We start from the raw sequence: 16,911 nt of genomic DNA on the forward strand, positions 1-16,911 counted from the left end.
GAAGCTGAAGCTCCAGTACTCTGGCTACCTGATGTGAAGAACTGACTCATTGGAAAAGACCCTGTTGCTGGGAAAGACTGAAGGTGGGAGGAAAAGGGGATGACAGAGGATGAGACGATTGGTTGGCATCACTGACTCAATGGACACAAGTTTGAGCAAACTCCTGGAGATGGTGATGGACAGGGAAGCCTGGCGTGCTGCAGTCCATGGGGTTGCAAAGAGTCGGACATGACTGAGCGCCTGAACAACAACAAATATCCAGTTAAGCCTTGAACAAGGCAAGGGCTAGGAGAGCGACCCTTTACAGAATCAAAAATCTAAGTATGGGGGACTTCACTGGTGGTCCAGTAGTTCCAAATCCACCTTGCTATGCAGGGAACACAGGTTCAATCCTTGGTCGAGGAGTAAGATCCCACATGCCACAGGGCATCTAAGCCTGCATGCCGCCACCAAAGACCCCGCATGCTGAAACTAATACCCGATGCAGTCAAATAAATAGATAAATAAATATTTTTTAAAAATCTGAGTATGATTTATAGTTGGCCCTCCATACCCATGGTTCCTTAGTTTCCGCAGCTCTGCATCCTAACATTCAACTGTGGATCGTGTGGTCCTACAGTATTTACCATTGAAAAAATCCCCAGACAACTGTACTCAGGCTCTTCAAACCCATCTTGTTCAAGGGTAAACACACACACACACTAATTGGTTTTAGCTCATGAGACTGGGGATCTGGCCAGTCAAGTCCTGGCAGCTGGCAGATTAGGCAAAAGTTGATGTGGCAGCCTTGAGTTTGAAATCTGCAGGGCAGGTCAGCAGCTGGAAACTCACTCAATTTCCATGTTGAGTCTTGAGGCAGAATTCCTTCTCCAGGAAACCTGTCATTGCTCTTAAAGGCTTTCAACTGATTGGATGAGGCCCACCCACATTATCAAGGATCATCTCCTTTACTGAAAGGCAACTGACTGCACACTAGACATTAATCATTTCTACAAAATACCTTCACAGCAACACCTACTCTAATATTAGACCAAACAACTAGCAAGGTAGCCTAGCCAAGCTGACACAGAAAATTCACCACCACATCTGCTATCACTTTATATTATCACCAAGTGTTGGTATTTTGACTACGAGAAGCATCAGCGTATTCTACAAGTTTACTCTCCTATATGAACAAGTGACCATAGACAGGAGCCTGGCCGCGCTGGTTCCCTGTTTGTTCCTGGGCCCCTGCATTCTCCACCTCCCTCTGCCCTGCTTTGTGTCCCAGGACTCCAGCCTCTGGATCAGCCTGACCTAGGTTCCCTCACCTGTGGCTCAGCCAGGAGAAGCAGCAGAGGTCAGAGGGCAGGATGAGAGATTTGAGACCTGAATTCCCTGCCCCTGGCTCCCTCGGTACCATAGCTCTGACCCCTGGCTTTCTCCCTCCAAGGCTCCAGACCTCCGTGGGCTCCTAGACCACCATTCCTCCTTGGTCCTCTTCAGCCCTAGCTTCTCAGTGTCCCTTAACTCCACCGTTGTTCAGTAGACAAATTGCGTCCAACTCTGTAATGCCATAGACTGCAGTACGCCAGGCCTTCCTGTCCCTCACTATCCCCCAGGGTTTGACCAAGTTCATGTCCACTGAATCAATGATGCCATCCAACCATCTCATCCTCTGTCACCCTCTTCTCCTTCTGCCCTCAATCTTTCCCAGCATTAGGTTTTTTTTCAATGAGTCAGCTGTTCACATCAGGTGGCCAAAGTTTTGGAGCTTCAGCTTCAGCATCAGTCCTTCCAATGAATATTCAGGATTGAATTTCTTTAGGACTGACTGGTTTGATCTCCTTGCTGTCCAAGGGACACTCGAGTCTTCTCCAGCACCACAGTTTGAAAGCAGCAATTCTTTGGCATTCAGCCTTCTTTATGTTCCAACTCTCACAACCATAAATGACTACTGGAAAGACCATAGGCCACGGGCACCTCTGTAAATAGGCACTCCTTCATCAAAGGACCTCTGAGTCAGGCTGATTGTTTTCCTGTAGAGATCCTGACGACAATAGCTATCCCAGGTGGGGACCCAGAAAAAACGGACAGTGGATGGGAAGAGGGCCGAAGTAACATGGATGGCACAGGCCTATTTGATCCTTGGGAGGAAGTCCGGACCTCAGGGGGCTTCCAGTGAAGCTAGGGAGAGACAGCAGATCACCAGCTACCTTAGGGCCCAGAGCTTTTCTGGGGTGGCGTCTGCATGCCTAGAGATGGTGGTCTCACCGTCTGGGTCCTGGCTCCTGCCTTGTGTCTCCTGCTGGGAGAATGTGTGGACTCCCAGGGGTAGGGGGTGGGGTGAAGGGACCCTGCACTCACAGCCCCCTCTTCTTCTGCACTCCAGGAGCAGAAGCCTCTCCACCCGCTGCCTCTACCCCGGCCTTTCAGGATTCCCGCCTGTCCTCCCCCTACTCCATGGCTCTGAATCCCAGGCTCCCCCTTCCTCTCTGGAGAACTCCCCTTTCCCTTGCATCTCCCTCTTTCCTGCCTCCTGCCCATCTGCCCTGAGAAGGTTTTTAACTCTTTCCCATTTAAAAGAGAAATCAAAAGCCCATCCCAAGCCCCAGTCCCGCTCCACCTCTGCCCTATTTCTCCTTGTGCCCTCGCAGTCAACCTTCTTGCCAGTCTCCTCCTCCGCTCCCGCCCCGTGCTGTGGCATTCAAGCCTAGGCTGTGTTGCAATCAGCAAAGTCACCTGCTCCTGAAACCAGTGGATTATTTCCACCTAAGTTAGGCCCGATTCAAGGTTCTCCCTGTGCAGACATCATCACCTTCCCTTGCTTGTGGTTTTCCACCTCTTGTACTCTGTGATCCAGCCGGCTTGTACTGTGGGCTCCTCCGGGGTGCCACGCATCCTCCTGGCATATGCTGTTCCTTTTGCTTGGACGGCTTACACTCCATTCCTCCTCCTTTCTCTTTGCTGGGGGTTTCTGCTTAGATGTCCGTGCCTCAGAGAAGACTTTCTTGATGCCTACCCTCAGATTCAAGTAAGGTGTGCCCCTCTGTGGGCCCCATGTGCGTGCTAAGTCGTTTCAGTCACATCCAACTCTTTGCAACCCTATGAACCATAGCCTGCCAGGCTCCTCTGTCCATGGGATTCTCCAGGCCAAAACACTGAAGTGGATTGCCACGCCCACCTTCAGGGGATCTTCCTGACCCAGGGATCTAACCCATGTCTCTTACATCTCCTTTCGTGGCTGGGGGTGGTTCTTTACCACTAGCACCACCTGGGAAGACCTGTGGGCCCTATAGTCCCCTCTATTTCCCTGAGACACAGGTCCCAGGATGAGGGACGTGCCCCAGGATGGTCCGCAAGCATCATCAGGCCACGAACTTCCTGAGGTCAGGGACACTGCCTGGTCTCTATTCCATTCCCAGCCCCTAGCCTAATGCATAGCTCCAGGGGGTACTCAATTCTCAGCTCTAGATGGATGCGTAGACAAACGGCTCTGACCTCCTATGTGCGTGGGTGACATGGAGCTCAGAAGCTCCAGAGGGCAGTGTGGGAGGTGGGACAGTTTAACCAGCAGAGCTGTCCAGCAAAAGGACTGACACCCCAAGGCAGTGACGGGATGATTCCAACTGGGCTTTCCACGGTAAAGTCTGGCCTTTGATGGGAAGCATGGACTAGAAGGCCCTACAACGGCCGGAAACTAACACTCAGTATCTCCAACAGGCGTGGACCCGGGACCCTTGCCTGTGGTTCCCGCAGACGTGGACGGGCACCACAGGAGACACTGGGGAGACCTCTCCAGAATCTTGGAAGAGCTGGTGGGGTGAGGGCTCGAGTCAGGATCACACTCCCGTCACCACAAGAGGGCGCCTTGGGCTTAGATTGCCCTGAGTCTGCAGAGGGACGGGGAGGCTTACCTGGTCTGAGAGAGGCAGAAAGTCAGGCAAGGGCTCGCTGAGGCATGGCTCTGCAGAAGATGTGATTAGAGTGGCCAGACCTCGGACCAGTGCTGGCCCCAAGGTCAAAAAAGTTCATCGGAAATCAGAGTTGTGAATACATATACTATGATCTATTATTTGAGAACTTCAAGAGCAAAGCGGGCAACAAGTTTGTGTGTACTCCTCCTAGACGGGGGTGGGGGTGAGGGGGTGGGGCTCAGCACTGGGGTCGGGGTTCAGCACTGCAGATATCAGGGGCGGGGAACAGCTATGTCTTGACCACCATGGCCTCTCCTGTCCAGTCCCCAGGAAAGTGGCTTTACTCTGGTTCCCACGGCACCTCTCTGTCACCCTGACACTAACCCCCTCCAGTCCCATTCTGCCAATATGCCTCCTGGCAATGGTGCCATCAGATGGATGCTAGGTCTGATTTTAAAAGAGGCCCAGGACTTCTTCCTGGCCTCTGTCTTCCTTCCATCTGCTCTTGTGGGAAACCTGAGCTGAATCTCATTCCCTGTGGTCACCCCAAGGCAGGAGGCTGACCCCGCACCCCACACCCCTACACTCGGGGCCCTACAGCCCATCTGGCAGACAGAAAGAACGAGATGAGACTTGTTACTTGGTGGCCTTCCAGGCTGCCTGGCTTCTCCACCCTTCTCCCAGTCCTGACAACTCAATCCGGCTGACATGACAGGAAGTGAGAATGAGCCGGAGGGCCTGCAGCCAAGGAGTCCACTTTGCTGAGGTGGGGAACAGGGCTGTGGCCCCACCTCCCTCCCCGAGCACCTTCTCCAGGGGGAAAGCTTGTTTCCAGAAATGTGTCTGGAAGGGTAGACTTAACTCCCAGAGCCTTCTGTCCTTGAAGCCAAAGAATTTGACAGCTTGCTCAAGTTGAAATGGGGCTGGGGGGCTAGTGACTTCTAGAGGTGCAGCCGAAGGGATCAGATGTCACTCCAGGAGGACCAGAAGGACCCCAGGAGGGATCCAAGTTGATCCCTCAACAATTTGGGGACAACCGGATCTTGGAGCAAAGATTTGGCTGCTTTCTGAAAAAGCCCTCCAGCTGTTGAGAGGGTGGGGATAGAGGAGGAAGTGGTTATTTGCATAAAATTTACATGTGATTTGCATGTGGTGCTTTTGAGGTCCAAAGGCGCTGAAATTTCCTGTCCTTGCTTCTTTTCCCTTTTCTTTCCTCTGTTCCTTTCCAACCTCTAGGCGATTCCCTATCTCTCTCCTCTCCCTACAGCTTTTTCTCTGCCACACTAAACAGAGGATTGGCGTGAGTATTAGGCCCCAGGGGTTGGGGCCTACCACCTGCCATCTGCCCAGAACTCGGAGAGCTGATTTCACGGAGACTCCTGAGTGCTCCATAGAAGCACTCACAGTCTCCACGAAGGAGGGAGAGACAGAGGGGTCTTTGCATGCCTGTTCCAGTTCATCTAGTGGAAACGATCATCAAGCACGTCAGAAAGGGAAGGAACAACAATCGTCCAACGCTGCCCCTCTCCCGACCCAACTGTCAAAGGCCCTGGAAGAACACATGACGAAGGGACAGAGAGAATAGAGGGCCCCTGTTCCTCCTATACTTGCCATGTGACCTTGGGCGAGTCCTGTGTGTGTGTGTGCCCAGTCGCACAGCTAAGTCCACCTCTTGGCGACCCTATAGAATGTAGCCTGCCAGGCTTCTCTGTCCGTGGGATTTCCCAGGCAAGAGAATAGAGGGTAGCCATTTCCTTCTCCAAGGGATCTTCCCAACCCAGGGATTGAATTTGAGTCTCCTGTGTCTCCTGCATTGGCAGGTGGATTCTTTACCACTGAGCCACCTGAAAAGCCTGGGCAAGGGACCTCGGGGAGGTCCCTCAAGGTCCCTCATCTGATTGTTTCTAGGTTCCTTCTACTTCAAGTGATATGATCATAGAAAGGAAAAGAAGAGATGAGCAGACAGGCTCAGACGTTGGACAGCAGGATTAAAAGCACCAGCTTTGGAGTCAGGCAGACCCAGTCTAAATTTCAACTCTCCCATCTACTAGCTATATTAATCCCCCTGAACTTCAGTTTCCTCATCTATAAAAGGAACCTAAAAATTGTATGCTTCTCCTAAAGGTGTGCTGATGAAGTAAGAAGGCATATGCCCAGCATGGAGAACTTCCTTGACATATAGGAAGTGCTCAGTCAATATTTATTAAATGAATGAGTAAATGAATGAAGGTGAAGTCCTATCTGCCACCTCTCCCCCACCCTCCCATCCTCCATCCAATGTCCCTTCCCGCACACAATCTCCCCTCCCATGGTCTGGAACCCACAGCTGTCCTTCCAACTATGAACCTATAAGGCCCCATACAGCCCCATCTCTTCCCCTGTGGCCCCATCCCCAGGAGTTCCACCCCTCCCAACCCCAGGACCCGAGAATCCTAGGCTGCTAGAGCTGGAAGTCCCTTAGAAGTCATTAGGTACATGCTCCTCTGGCTTCTGGAAAAGTAAAGCCCCAGAAAGAAATGTAACTTTGCACATAGAAAAGAGACACAGGCTCCAGATAATGGTGGTCAGAGAATCAGACCCCTAGTGCACATGGCTATGCAAATGGTATGCAAATAGAGGTATGGAAATTGCAAGCACACAGGGGTATATAAACTATGTGCAGGCATTTTTCTAGGATGACGGTAGGTGAAGTGCAGTTATAGATAAGCAATGGCCTCAGGTTTGGGGCCAAACCTGAAGTGGAGGAGGGAAGGAAAAGGAGAGGAAAGAGAAGGGAAAGAAGGGACAGCCTGGCAGTGTCCTGAGGCAGATGGGGGAGGGGACATCCCTGGGTTCACTAGGCCTCCAAAAACCTACTGGTCTCTTTCCTCTGCCAGAAGAAACAGGAAGAAAGTCTCCTGCCTTCTTGACAAGGGTGGAGAGAGGAGCGGAAGGTGCGACACGGGGTGAGTGGTTGTATGGACCCGAAGAAGTGCTTATTAAACACTTCCTATCCCTGCAGGGCCACTGTGGCACCCACTGAGCCCTTTCTGACACCTGACATGTATCCTACATGGTATTTGGTGCAGTGGGGAAGACAATCAGTTAACAACCAGGAGGAAGAACAAGAAAAGTCCCACAGAGCTGGCCACAAGAGCTATTAGGAACATTGAAATGTTATGGTAATTTAATAACAGATCAGGTAACTTCTAACTTCAGAAAGGAGGTGGCATCTGAATTATGTGCAGAGGGGATAGAGTGTAGAGCTTTCAAATAGGAGCCCTGTTACTTACTGGCTGGGTAACTTTGGGCAAGCTAAACCCTCTAAACCTCATTTTCCCCATCTGTAAAATCGAAATATAACAGTCCAATGTGTAGTTGTTATGAAGACTAAACAAGATCAAGTGACTTTAAAGTGCTGGTTAGCACACTGCCTGACAGACACTGAAAGCTCAGTAAATGCTGGATGTTATGACGGGGATTATGGGAGTGGATGGTGGGTGGATATACCAACTGGAAAAAATACTGCAAACAATGCATACAGGCAGAAAAGTCCAAGATCTGTTCTGTAAGCAGCTTGATAGGGAGACCTGCCTGGAAAGTAAGGCAAGGGCTGCTTCTGCTGGGGGCACCCAGCTTCCTAGGCTTATAGGCAGGTCGTCTCTTGACTTGGCACCTCTTACTGGGACCTGAAGAGTGGAGCAGAAGAGTAGGGGATCTCAGAGGATGAGTCTATGATGGGTGCTGGAGAGAGCATGGAGTGGGAGGCCAGAGACCTACCCCTGGCCAAGATCCTACCCCCAGCCAGGCTCCTTCCATCACTAGGGTATTGTGTTGCCTTGGGACAAGTAACTTCCCAGCTCTATACACAAGGGAGGTGGCTGCTCCCACAGCCCCTGTCACTCAATAAATAACTTTCACATCATTCTCTCAAAGAGCCTCACAGCAACCTGGAACCTGATGGAGCAGGCAAGAGACAGAATCTTCACCTAGAAAACGAGATAATTAGCTGGGCCCCATCCAGGTCCCAGGAGGAGATGAGGATGCATGGGGACTTAGGTGAGCTTGGCCACCTGCTAAGTTCCTATCATTAGATGCAGTTAAGATTAGCACCTGTCCCATTTTATGGATGAGTAAACTGAGTTCAGGGAGGTGATGAGCCTCCTCTCCTGTTACACAGCCGGCAAGCGGCTGAGAGGTAGAATTCCAACTCTAGATTCTTTCCAGCACACTCTCGTGGCTTCTCCAGACACTCCAGAACTCCTCGAAGAGCTGGGGCATCTATCCAGAGGAAAGCTCAGGCCCCCGCTGGTTAATCCTCCAGGGGTTCTTCAGTAGGGCGAGCCGGACCGGGAGCCTGGGTCGCCGCGGGCCGGGCGCGGTGGGGAGAGGCCGCCGGCCGGTCTGGGGCGGACAGGTGTTCCGCAGGGTCGGGACCCGCCCCGGCAGCACGGACTGCCCCCTCCGCCGGCCCCCGGCTCCCCGAATGCAAATCGCTGCTTTGCCTGGGCCCGGGGCCAGGCGCGGGGGCCCTGCCAGGGGGCGTGGCCCGCGGCCCCCGCCCGCCGCGCGGCGTGCTCACCTGGGGAGTGTGGCAATCCCGCCGCGCCGAGTGCTGCCCGGGCGGCCGCGAGCGCGCGACGGCGGCGGCGGCGGCTCCGGCGGCGGCTCCCGCGGCGGTGGCGGCCGAGGGCGGGAGGCAGGAGACCCTGGCTTCCCCCGGGGCCCGGCTGGGGCAGACGCGAGGGGCCTGGAGGGGCGCTGGCTTTGGCCCCGCCTGGGGCAGGATGGTGAATCTGGAACCCATGCACCCAGGTGAGAGGCGGAGGGCGCGAGCTCTGACAGGTGTCCCTGCGTGCGGGAAGGGGCGAAGGACAGGGGCGCCGCTCTCGGGGGTGTTGCTCCCCTGCGGCCAGGTGAGGGCGGTGTGGACAGCGAGTCACCCGGGGCGGGCGGGCGCCGGGAAAGTCTGGGGGACTTGGGGGAAAAATGCAGGTGGAGGCTGCAGCGTGGGGGTGGCAGGGTTTCTGAGGGCTCGCAGCACCCCAAGAGCCACAGCTATGTGGGACCTGGGCATGCTGGGCTGTCCTGGGCTCGGGGAAGTTGCCCTGTTCACTTACTGCAGAAGGGTGGCTCACTGGCTTAACCACGGGTGTGGACCTGGGAGTGCAGAAGTGAGGGAAGTACTTGTATCCACATGTTGGTGTTTGGTGTCCCCGGCATTTATATGAAGTGGAGACCAAATGGACATTTGTGCCGTCTAGGGGTGCCTAGGAGAAGCGGACAGAACTGGGCATTTACAGAGGCACAACCGGGCAGATGCTACTCCGCACGTATATTGATTAGGGCTTAGGGAAGTGCCTCTGGTGAATATCAGAGGGGAGTCTACCTGTCCTCAGGTATGTTGGGAGAGGAGGTGAGGCAGACCCCATGGATGAAAGTGTGCCTGCTCCCCAGCTCTGTGGATCTAGATGGTGTTGCAGGCTGGTGCGCAGCGGGGTTGGGGAGTCCATGTGCAGGGGCTGGGCTGGAGCTCTGTGGGACCTCACCGGAGCAGTAGCCTGCTCAGGGGCCTGTGGGAAGTCCTTCCGTCTCTCTGTCTGAGAGGGGACATGAGAGATCCATCAGCAGTGGGTGCATGGCGGCGGAGACCCAGGGGTACCCAGTTCCTTTGTTCTTTGTTCCATGTCCCATAGATTTAGATTCCAAGCTCTCCTCTCCCCAGCGGTGGGAACATAGGCCATAGAAATACTCTTCTGGGAGTCAGTTTTCCCTGCATGAAAGGTCTGTGAGCATGGAGTGAACCAGGGCCCTCTCCATTCACCCCGCTGATCCCTCCTTCCCCATCCAGGGGAGGACAGGGGCTCCTAATACCAGAGGCTGGACTTGGTGTTGGAGTGGGCCTTCTGGAGGTCTGAGGGCCTGAGCAGAGAAGGACTCCAGGTGAAGACAGCTGAGCCTGGTTTAGCCATTTCAAAACAGCGACTTGCCTCTCAAAGGGGGCAGCACCCAATGCATGGCCTTTATTAAGGACTTCAGGGCTGTTGGTGGAATTTTGTTACCTGCTCTTCTTTCTGGAGGAAGAATGGAGGAAGCAATTCTCAAGACCCAACCCAAGGAGCAGGGCAGGCTGGAGAGTTTTGTTGGCCCTTCCTGGAGCAGCCAGTCCTGAAATCAAGCAGCAGTGGATGCACGGGGGAGACCCCGGGACCCCATTTTCCCCATACATAGTCCTGATGAGGCTAAGAGAAAGCCAGCTGACAGTGAGGTGTTAACTCTGAGTGGATCCCTGGGCGCCAGGATGTGCCAGGAAGGGCTCAGTGAGGCGGAAGGAGCCATCCAACTGGGTATCATCCAATGTCTGGGGAAAGTCCATTTCCAGATCCTGTACAGAGCTGGACGTGGCCAGGAGCCGATCCTGGGCTCTCGTTCCTCCACTTCCCACCAAGAAGGCCTCGGCACACATGGGGAGCAAGACCTCAGGAAGATCAGAGACTTCCTGGGGGTTTTCCACCTCGTTGTCTTCTGGAGGCTCCTTCTCTGGGGGAAGTGGGAGGAGGGGGGACCCTGCAACCCAGCAGGGAGGCCTCCTGACGGTGAAGAGGATCTTGCCAAGAGCTCTAGAGGGTGAGGCTGAGGTGAGAAGGCCGAGCCCTGCTTGCCTGGCCTGGGAGAAAGCTCCAGGCTGATGCTTATCAGAAGCCCAGCACCTCCCCCGGCCCTGTCTCCTGCAGGCAGACACCGAGGGGGTGATTAAGCTAAACCTGAGGGGCGCTGCCTCCTCAGGTGGGGTCTGCGTCTACCCGGTGTGGGCAAGCTGAGTCATCTCTCTACAACTGCTTGCTGCCTCTCCCCAGCCCGCTTCTTCAGCCTGTCTCCCCTTGGGGCTGTGCAGCCTCTCTGTGAGGTTTCTTGGCCCCTCTGTGGTGTCCGGTTCCCCTTCGACAGCACCTCAAAGGGACCGCTCAGTTTGGGACTTTCTGTGAAGCCTCTCTGGGTCTCCATTTGAGGGTTCCCTTTGCTGGGTCTTCTCAGTGGGCTTCTTACTCCAGGGTCATCTTTTAGGTCTTTCATTGAGGGCCCTGCTGTGGGGTCTCTGAGGGAGGGTCCGTCTATGGAGTGTCTCCTTGTGGGCCCCTCTCTAGGGTCTCTCGGTTCAGGATCCTCTTTGTGGAAATTTGGTCTCTCTCTCTCTCTCGTTTTAAAAATTATTAATATATTTATTTGGCTGAGTCGGGTCTTAGTCGTGGCACTCAGGGTTTTTCATTGCAGAGCGTGAACTCTCTAGTTGTGATGTGCAGGCTTAGTTGCTCCACGGCATGTGGGATCTTAGTTCCCTGACCAGGGGTCGAACCTGTGCCCCCTGCATTGCAAGGTGGATCTTTTATATATATAGAGAGAGAGACAGAGAGAGAGGAGTATAGACAATTAAAAATGTTTGATAGTTTCAGGTGGACAGCAGAGGTTCAGCCATACATACATGTATCCATTCCTCCCCTCCCATCCAGGCTGGCAAGACAGATTCTTAACCACTGGACCACCAGGAAAATCCTGAAATCTGGTCTCTTTTGAACCCTATTTTTCGCCTCCTAGTGATCCTGTGTCCTGTGGATACTTTATAAACAGCACTTGCCCTTCGAATTCCCAGTCTGAGCCCTTGTGGATTCCTCCTCCACTGATTTGCTACAACAGTTTGGGGTGGGGTGTGGAGGAGGGGTGGGAGTACACAAAGCAGGGTGTGGGCTACCTTGAAGTCCCCCACTCAGCAGCTCCGCGAGCATGTCAGCCCCTGTGCCAGCCCATCTTTTCGCTCTGATAACCTGGGTGCCAGCCATGATCCAGGTCTGCCTGGGGCCTCAGCACTTTGTATTTTGTAGAGCGCCTCTCCTTCGACACAAACACCCGAGCATGCATGAGGTCACCAGACACAGGGACACCCCAGCCAAAGAGGGGCTCCTCCCTCCCAGGCCCCAAACAGGTGGAGGGGTAGACAAGAGTCAGACAGAGGGCTTCCCTGGGGGTGCAGTTAAGAACCTGCCTGCCAGTGCAGGGGACAGGGATTTGATACCTGATCCACGAAGATCCCACATGCCTCAGGGCACCCAACCACTGAAGCCCACTCGCCTTAGAGCCTGTGCTCCTCAACAAGAGAAGCCACCACAATGAGAAGCCTGCACACCCGGCAACTAGAGAGCAGTACCCACTTTCCGAAACTAGAGAAATTTGATGTGCAGCAACAAAGACCAGTGTAGCCAGAAAAAAAAAAAAAAAAAATCAAAAATCTCAGGCAGAAGAGACAGAGGAGACAGTGGAATTGAGCCTAAGGGGGACACTCAGTTAGTCCCAGGGCACCTCTTGTTCTGCCCCTTTCCTCACTGTGAGCTGTTCCCCATCAGGGTTGGGAAAGAAGATTCAAGTCTCACAGACTGATACCAGTTATGGCTCGGGACCCCAGGGTTGGAAGGTCTCATGAGAGGATGTGCATTTCTCTTGAAGTAAAGGCAAGAGTTGTCTCCTCCACAGACGAGTTGGAAACATGGCTAGCTTAGAAGTAGGATGGATGGGCTCCTTGAATTGCCTCTGGGAGAAGTGCCCCCAGCAGTGGGTGTCGGAAGGAGAAGTCAGGAGGAGCTCCAGTCCCTTCCAAAGAGTTGAAGATGGACCGTAGGAGAGTGGGGAGTGGACCTTTTGCTTTCCCAGTGTTGCCTGAGTCCGGGAGGTCCAGGACACTGCGGGCACTCAGCCTACAGCCTGGGGAAGTGCTGCCCCTTGGACTCTGCTCCTACAGGTTCACAAACACATCCTGGTTCACCAGTGTGTCAGGAGGGGCTGCTCCTGGGTCATGCCAAGGCATCAGGAGGGCAAGGCCGGCAGCCAACACCTTGCCCCAGCTTCAGAGAATGACGGCACCAGTGAGGCAGATGAGGGGCTGTCTGGTATCTGGGTTCTTACACAGAGCAGCTGAGCCTCCCCAGGGAAGGGAGTGATGGCAAGGAGCCTACTCAGTGCCAACTGAGATAAGAACAGCAGAGAAGCCTGGCCCCACCCCACACCTCCCCCACTCACCTCCGGCAAGTGTTGTCCGACAGGCAAAGGGTTACGGCCTCTCGGGGAGTTTCGGTGTTGGCCCATTTTTAGGCTGAGACCCAAGAACTCATTCCGCCCATCAGCCTCAACCTCCTACCTGACAGGAACAGGTTCTCAGGATCTTAGCATCCTATGGCACTGAAGAGCTCTTACAGATCATCTCAGCCTGCCCCTCCATTCAGACCCACAGCTCTGTCTGATCCCGAAGTATCACAGTGTTGCTCCCATGATGGGTACGTTGAACAAGGAGATGTCCTGGTAGAGTGTGGAGCCTTTGACTCCTTCAAAAGTTTTTTTTCAATATGATTAGGACTACCTTTTATGCTAATTTAAAAGTTCAGAGAGATGGCTTTTGGATAGATTTAAAGATGGTGCAAGGAATGGGTTTTGGAGAAGAGTCTGCGTTATAGGCATAAAATTACGCTTGAGCTAAAAAGTTACCCTTCTCAAACGTCAGAAGTTTGAAATAAGTTGATTCAGAATACTTGGTTATCATCCCAGCCTTACTACTACTTAAACTCTTCCTGTCCCCATGAGCATTTTTCTAATGAAGTCAGAATTTGGAGAATGCAGATGCCTTCCCAGGTAAAGGACAAATTACAATAGTGCTGAGACAGAAAACCAAAGCTGTTTATTGTAATGGGAGAAGGGGACCCCCATCGAAGCCTAAGTATCTGGTTAGTTTATTCATTTATTACATGCTTTCTTTGTGCCAAGTGCTGTGCCAGGCTGTTTTCATTCAATATCTTACTTGCTCATCACAATAATTCTGGGAAGTATCATTCTTTTCTTTTTTAGCTGAGAAAACAGGTTCACATGTGTGGCCAGGGTTCCCCCTGCTAGTTAGGATGACACTGGGATTAAATCCAGGTCTGTCTGTCTGCTGTCAAAATCTGTGCTCTGAATTCCCAGGACTGCTGAAGCAGGTTTAAAATCCCAGTGAGGGTGAGAACTCACAACCCCCCCGCCCCACCCATCACTCTCTGGCTTTTTCTCAGCACTGTTGAGAATCCCTATGGAGGAGTGTGACTGAGCCTGTCTGTGGTAGGCAATGCCCAGCTCAAGGGTGGGACTTCATTGGTGGGACAAAGCAAAGCCTGTTTTCCCACTGGAGCAGAAAATGAGGACTAGCAGAAGTCCTTCGCAGGTATGTCAGGTGGCCCCCCCTAGTTATGCTGATGCATGACAGACTGTACGGAAAGTTTCAAACTGCAGCAGGAAGGACTTTGGTTAGGCTCACGAAATGCTTTCTCAAGTGTCATGCGCTGAGAGGGGTGGCGGGTGTGGTTGCAGGGTTTCCCCTAGACGTCTGTAACCACACAGGACAGCATGGATGTCTGAGGCAGGCTATACGGAGCTCCACGTATTTATCTGGGAGTGGTCACTTAGGCTGATCTCAAAAATACTTCTCAAACTACAGCAGCTCCTAAGGTTGCTTACCCCCTCCCCTGCTGCTGGAGTGTTCCAAGGTCTGGAGAGCCTTGGGACTCCCCATCTCTGTCTTGCCTTTTGTGACAGTCACCCCTTCTGCATTGCAGTCACTGCTACCCCTGGGACCACAATTTAAATCTCTGCCAGAGCCACACACGTCATTGCCATAAACTAAACAAATAAATGAGTTTCTTCCCACTTTTCCCCCGGGGGGAGGTCCACCCTTCTCCCTCATCCTGATCGTCTCCAGACCTCAGGCATCCAGACTGCCAACTGCCTGATTACCTGATGCAAATGAAGATGGCCTGCTTACCTGACATTGGCTGGGGAGCTGGATATGCAAATTGGCTCACCCAGACTTTATCAGATTTGAAAGAGTTAAAATGCTGCCCCAGAGAAGAGGGTGGGGATAAGGTGGGTGGGTGAGTGTGTGGGGAGTCAACCCAATTTGAATAAAATATTCTTCTGTCTTTAAGGGCTTCAGTATTTGAGTGGTTTAATAAAGAGAGGAGTCTAGAGACGAAGAGTTAGTTCAAAGTTACATCTTTCCTTCTCTCTGCGCACCCTGGAGGAGACTTAGGGGCCTCTTAGGTAGTGGCAGCTGTCTGTTGTGGATAAATGTGTAATTTATTGAAATGAAGCATGGCAGACAGGCCAGACCAGCAGCACTTGGGGACTGAGACAGGGGTCCTTGTGTAGGTCTTCTCGCTGCAGGGCACTGACCCACTCACCACCCCTCTCTTACTAAGAACTGAAAATGTTGAAGGAGTAGGAGAGAAGGTAAGGATCCCCAAAGAGGGCCACACAGATACTAGGGTTTGATCCCTAGACAGTGGGCTGACCTCTGAGAATCAGACAGAGAACAGAGGCAGGACTGGGAGAGAAAGAGGAGAAGGGCAGGCCTTGGTTCAAGTGTACTCTTACCTCCCAGGTTAGAGTTATTATGGTGGGGGTGGGGGGCAGGATGGGAGATGGATTTCTTATGCTACTTTAAAAATTACTTACATTCTCCAGATCCCGAATGAAATTAGGATGAAGAATGGGAGGCATTCTCCCCCATGCTCCACCCACCCTCTGTTGTACCCTTCCCCTTGTTTAAATTTTTACCAGCTGAGCCTGGCAATGGAAAGTAGTGGCAATGAATGATACAAAGTGGGAGAGACCCTATAGTGGCCCGGAAAAGGGGGGAAAGGAGGCTAGCCTGAGAGAAGAGTGTATGTGCCCCCAAGCTTATGAATATTCTCTTAGTTCTATGTTCAGGAATCAGGAATTTGAAAGTCTGATGATTGTTGTAATTACACATTTATCTTCACTGTTTAGTTACAGCCGCATATGTCAGAGCGAGAAAAATTGTGACCTGTTATTAAAGTCAGTTGTGTTTTCCCTGCAGATATAAAGATGAGTGGGGACGTAGCAGATTCTACAGATGCTCAAAGTGCTCTCAGCCAGGTGGAGACAGGTAAGGGTCTTCTCTTCTGGGGACAGAAACAGAAAAGCAAGGGCGGGGGATACTGAAATTCATGGAATAATGAATCTCTTATTCATTTCATGTATCCTTTCTGGCTTGGTCTTTCAGCCAATCAGACCCAAAGGCTGAGTCAGGAAGTGAAGACCTTCCCTAAAGACGTGGGTATGACCCTGGAGCCTTTGAACAGTAGACATTGGTCTACAGTAGAACGAAGTCTCTGGAACTAGGCTAGGAAAGGGCCTTAGATCCTTAGAAACAAACAAGTTAGGGAAGAGATTCACTTCTCCTTCTCCCCTGCCCCCCTTTTTTTGTGGCTGCACCATGCAGCATATGGGATTATTAGTCCCCGTACCAGGGATCGAACCCACACTCTCTGCTGTGGAAGCTTGCTATCAAACCACTGGACCCCCAGGAAAGTTCTGAGATTCACTTCTTCATTTGCCATTCCAAGACCCCTAGAAACAGCAGGCTGTGTTCCCAGCTGCTACTGGCTGACGGAAGCAGAACCTGTCTTTGGTAAATGGGAACTAAGGCCTTTTAACCCCAGATTTCTCAATAATCCTACTCAAGGATCTAACCAAAGAGGCCCATGTACAAGTGTTCGTCTTCCAAATTACATGCATGTGGGTGGTAAATAGACCCAGAAAGGAAGGCTTAGTGCCTGGAGATGATTTTGCTTTGTGAATGAGAGAAAGAGAACAGAAAAGAATTGACAAGAAACTTTCATAGCTCCCTGCTTTTAACTCTGTCATCCTTACTTTGAAAGCTCCATATAATTAAAAAGAACTTAAAGAAAGATGAGTATAAATTGTAACACCACCAAATAACTTTAATAGCATCCCAACAAGACCTCAATTAGTCTTTCATCTAGATCATTAGAGGTGTAAAAATGAGAAGTGGAAGAGAGTCGATGTCCCCCAGAGCTAAAATCTTTTCCTAAGTCTTCAGGTGCAGTCTCATTCCATTCTTTTTTTTTCTTTAGTATTTATTTATTTGGCTTCACTGGATCTTAGTTGTGGTACATAGGATCCCATGGGTTCTGTAGGGTAG

The 16,911-nt window shown here is 52.1% G+C and overlaps 1 protein-coding gene across 1 annotated transcript in view; it reads left to right on the forward strand.

Moving 5' to 3' along the window:
* Window positions 1-8,662: 8,662 nt before the first annotated feature.
* Window positions 8,663-16,911, forward strand: part of POU2F3 (POU class 2 homeobox 3) — an 84,724-nt gene continuing 76,475 nt past the window's right edge. The window contains exons 1-2 of the mRNA XM_052653236.1: window positions 8,663-8,690; window positions 15,784-15,852. Of these exons, the coding sequence (XP_052509196.1) occupies window positions 8,663-8,690; window positions 15,784-15,852 (97 nt within the window). The remainder of the gene's footprint in view (window positions 8,691-15,783; window positions 15,853-16,911) is intronic.

Source organism: Budorcas taxicolor, chromosome 15 (assembly GCF_023091745.1).
Source record: "Budorcas taxicolor isolate Tak-1 chromosome 15, Takin1.1, whole genome shotgun sequence".
Taxonomy (NCBI): domain Eukaryota; kingdom Metazoa; phylum Chordata; class Mammalia; order Artiodactyla; family Bovidae; genus Budorcas; species Budorcas taxicolor.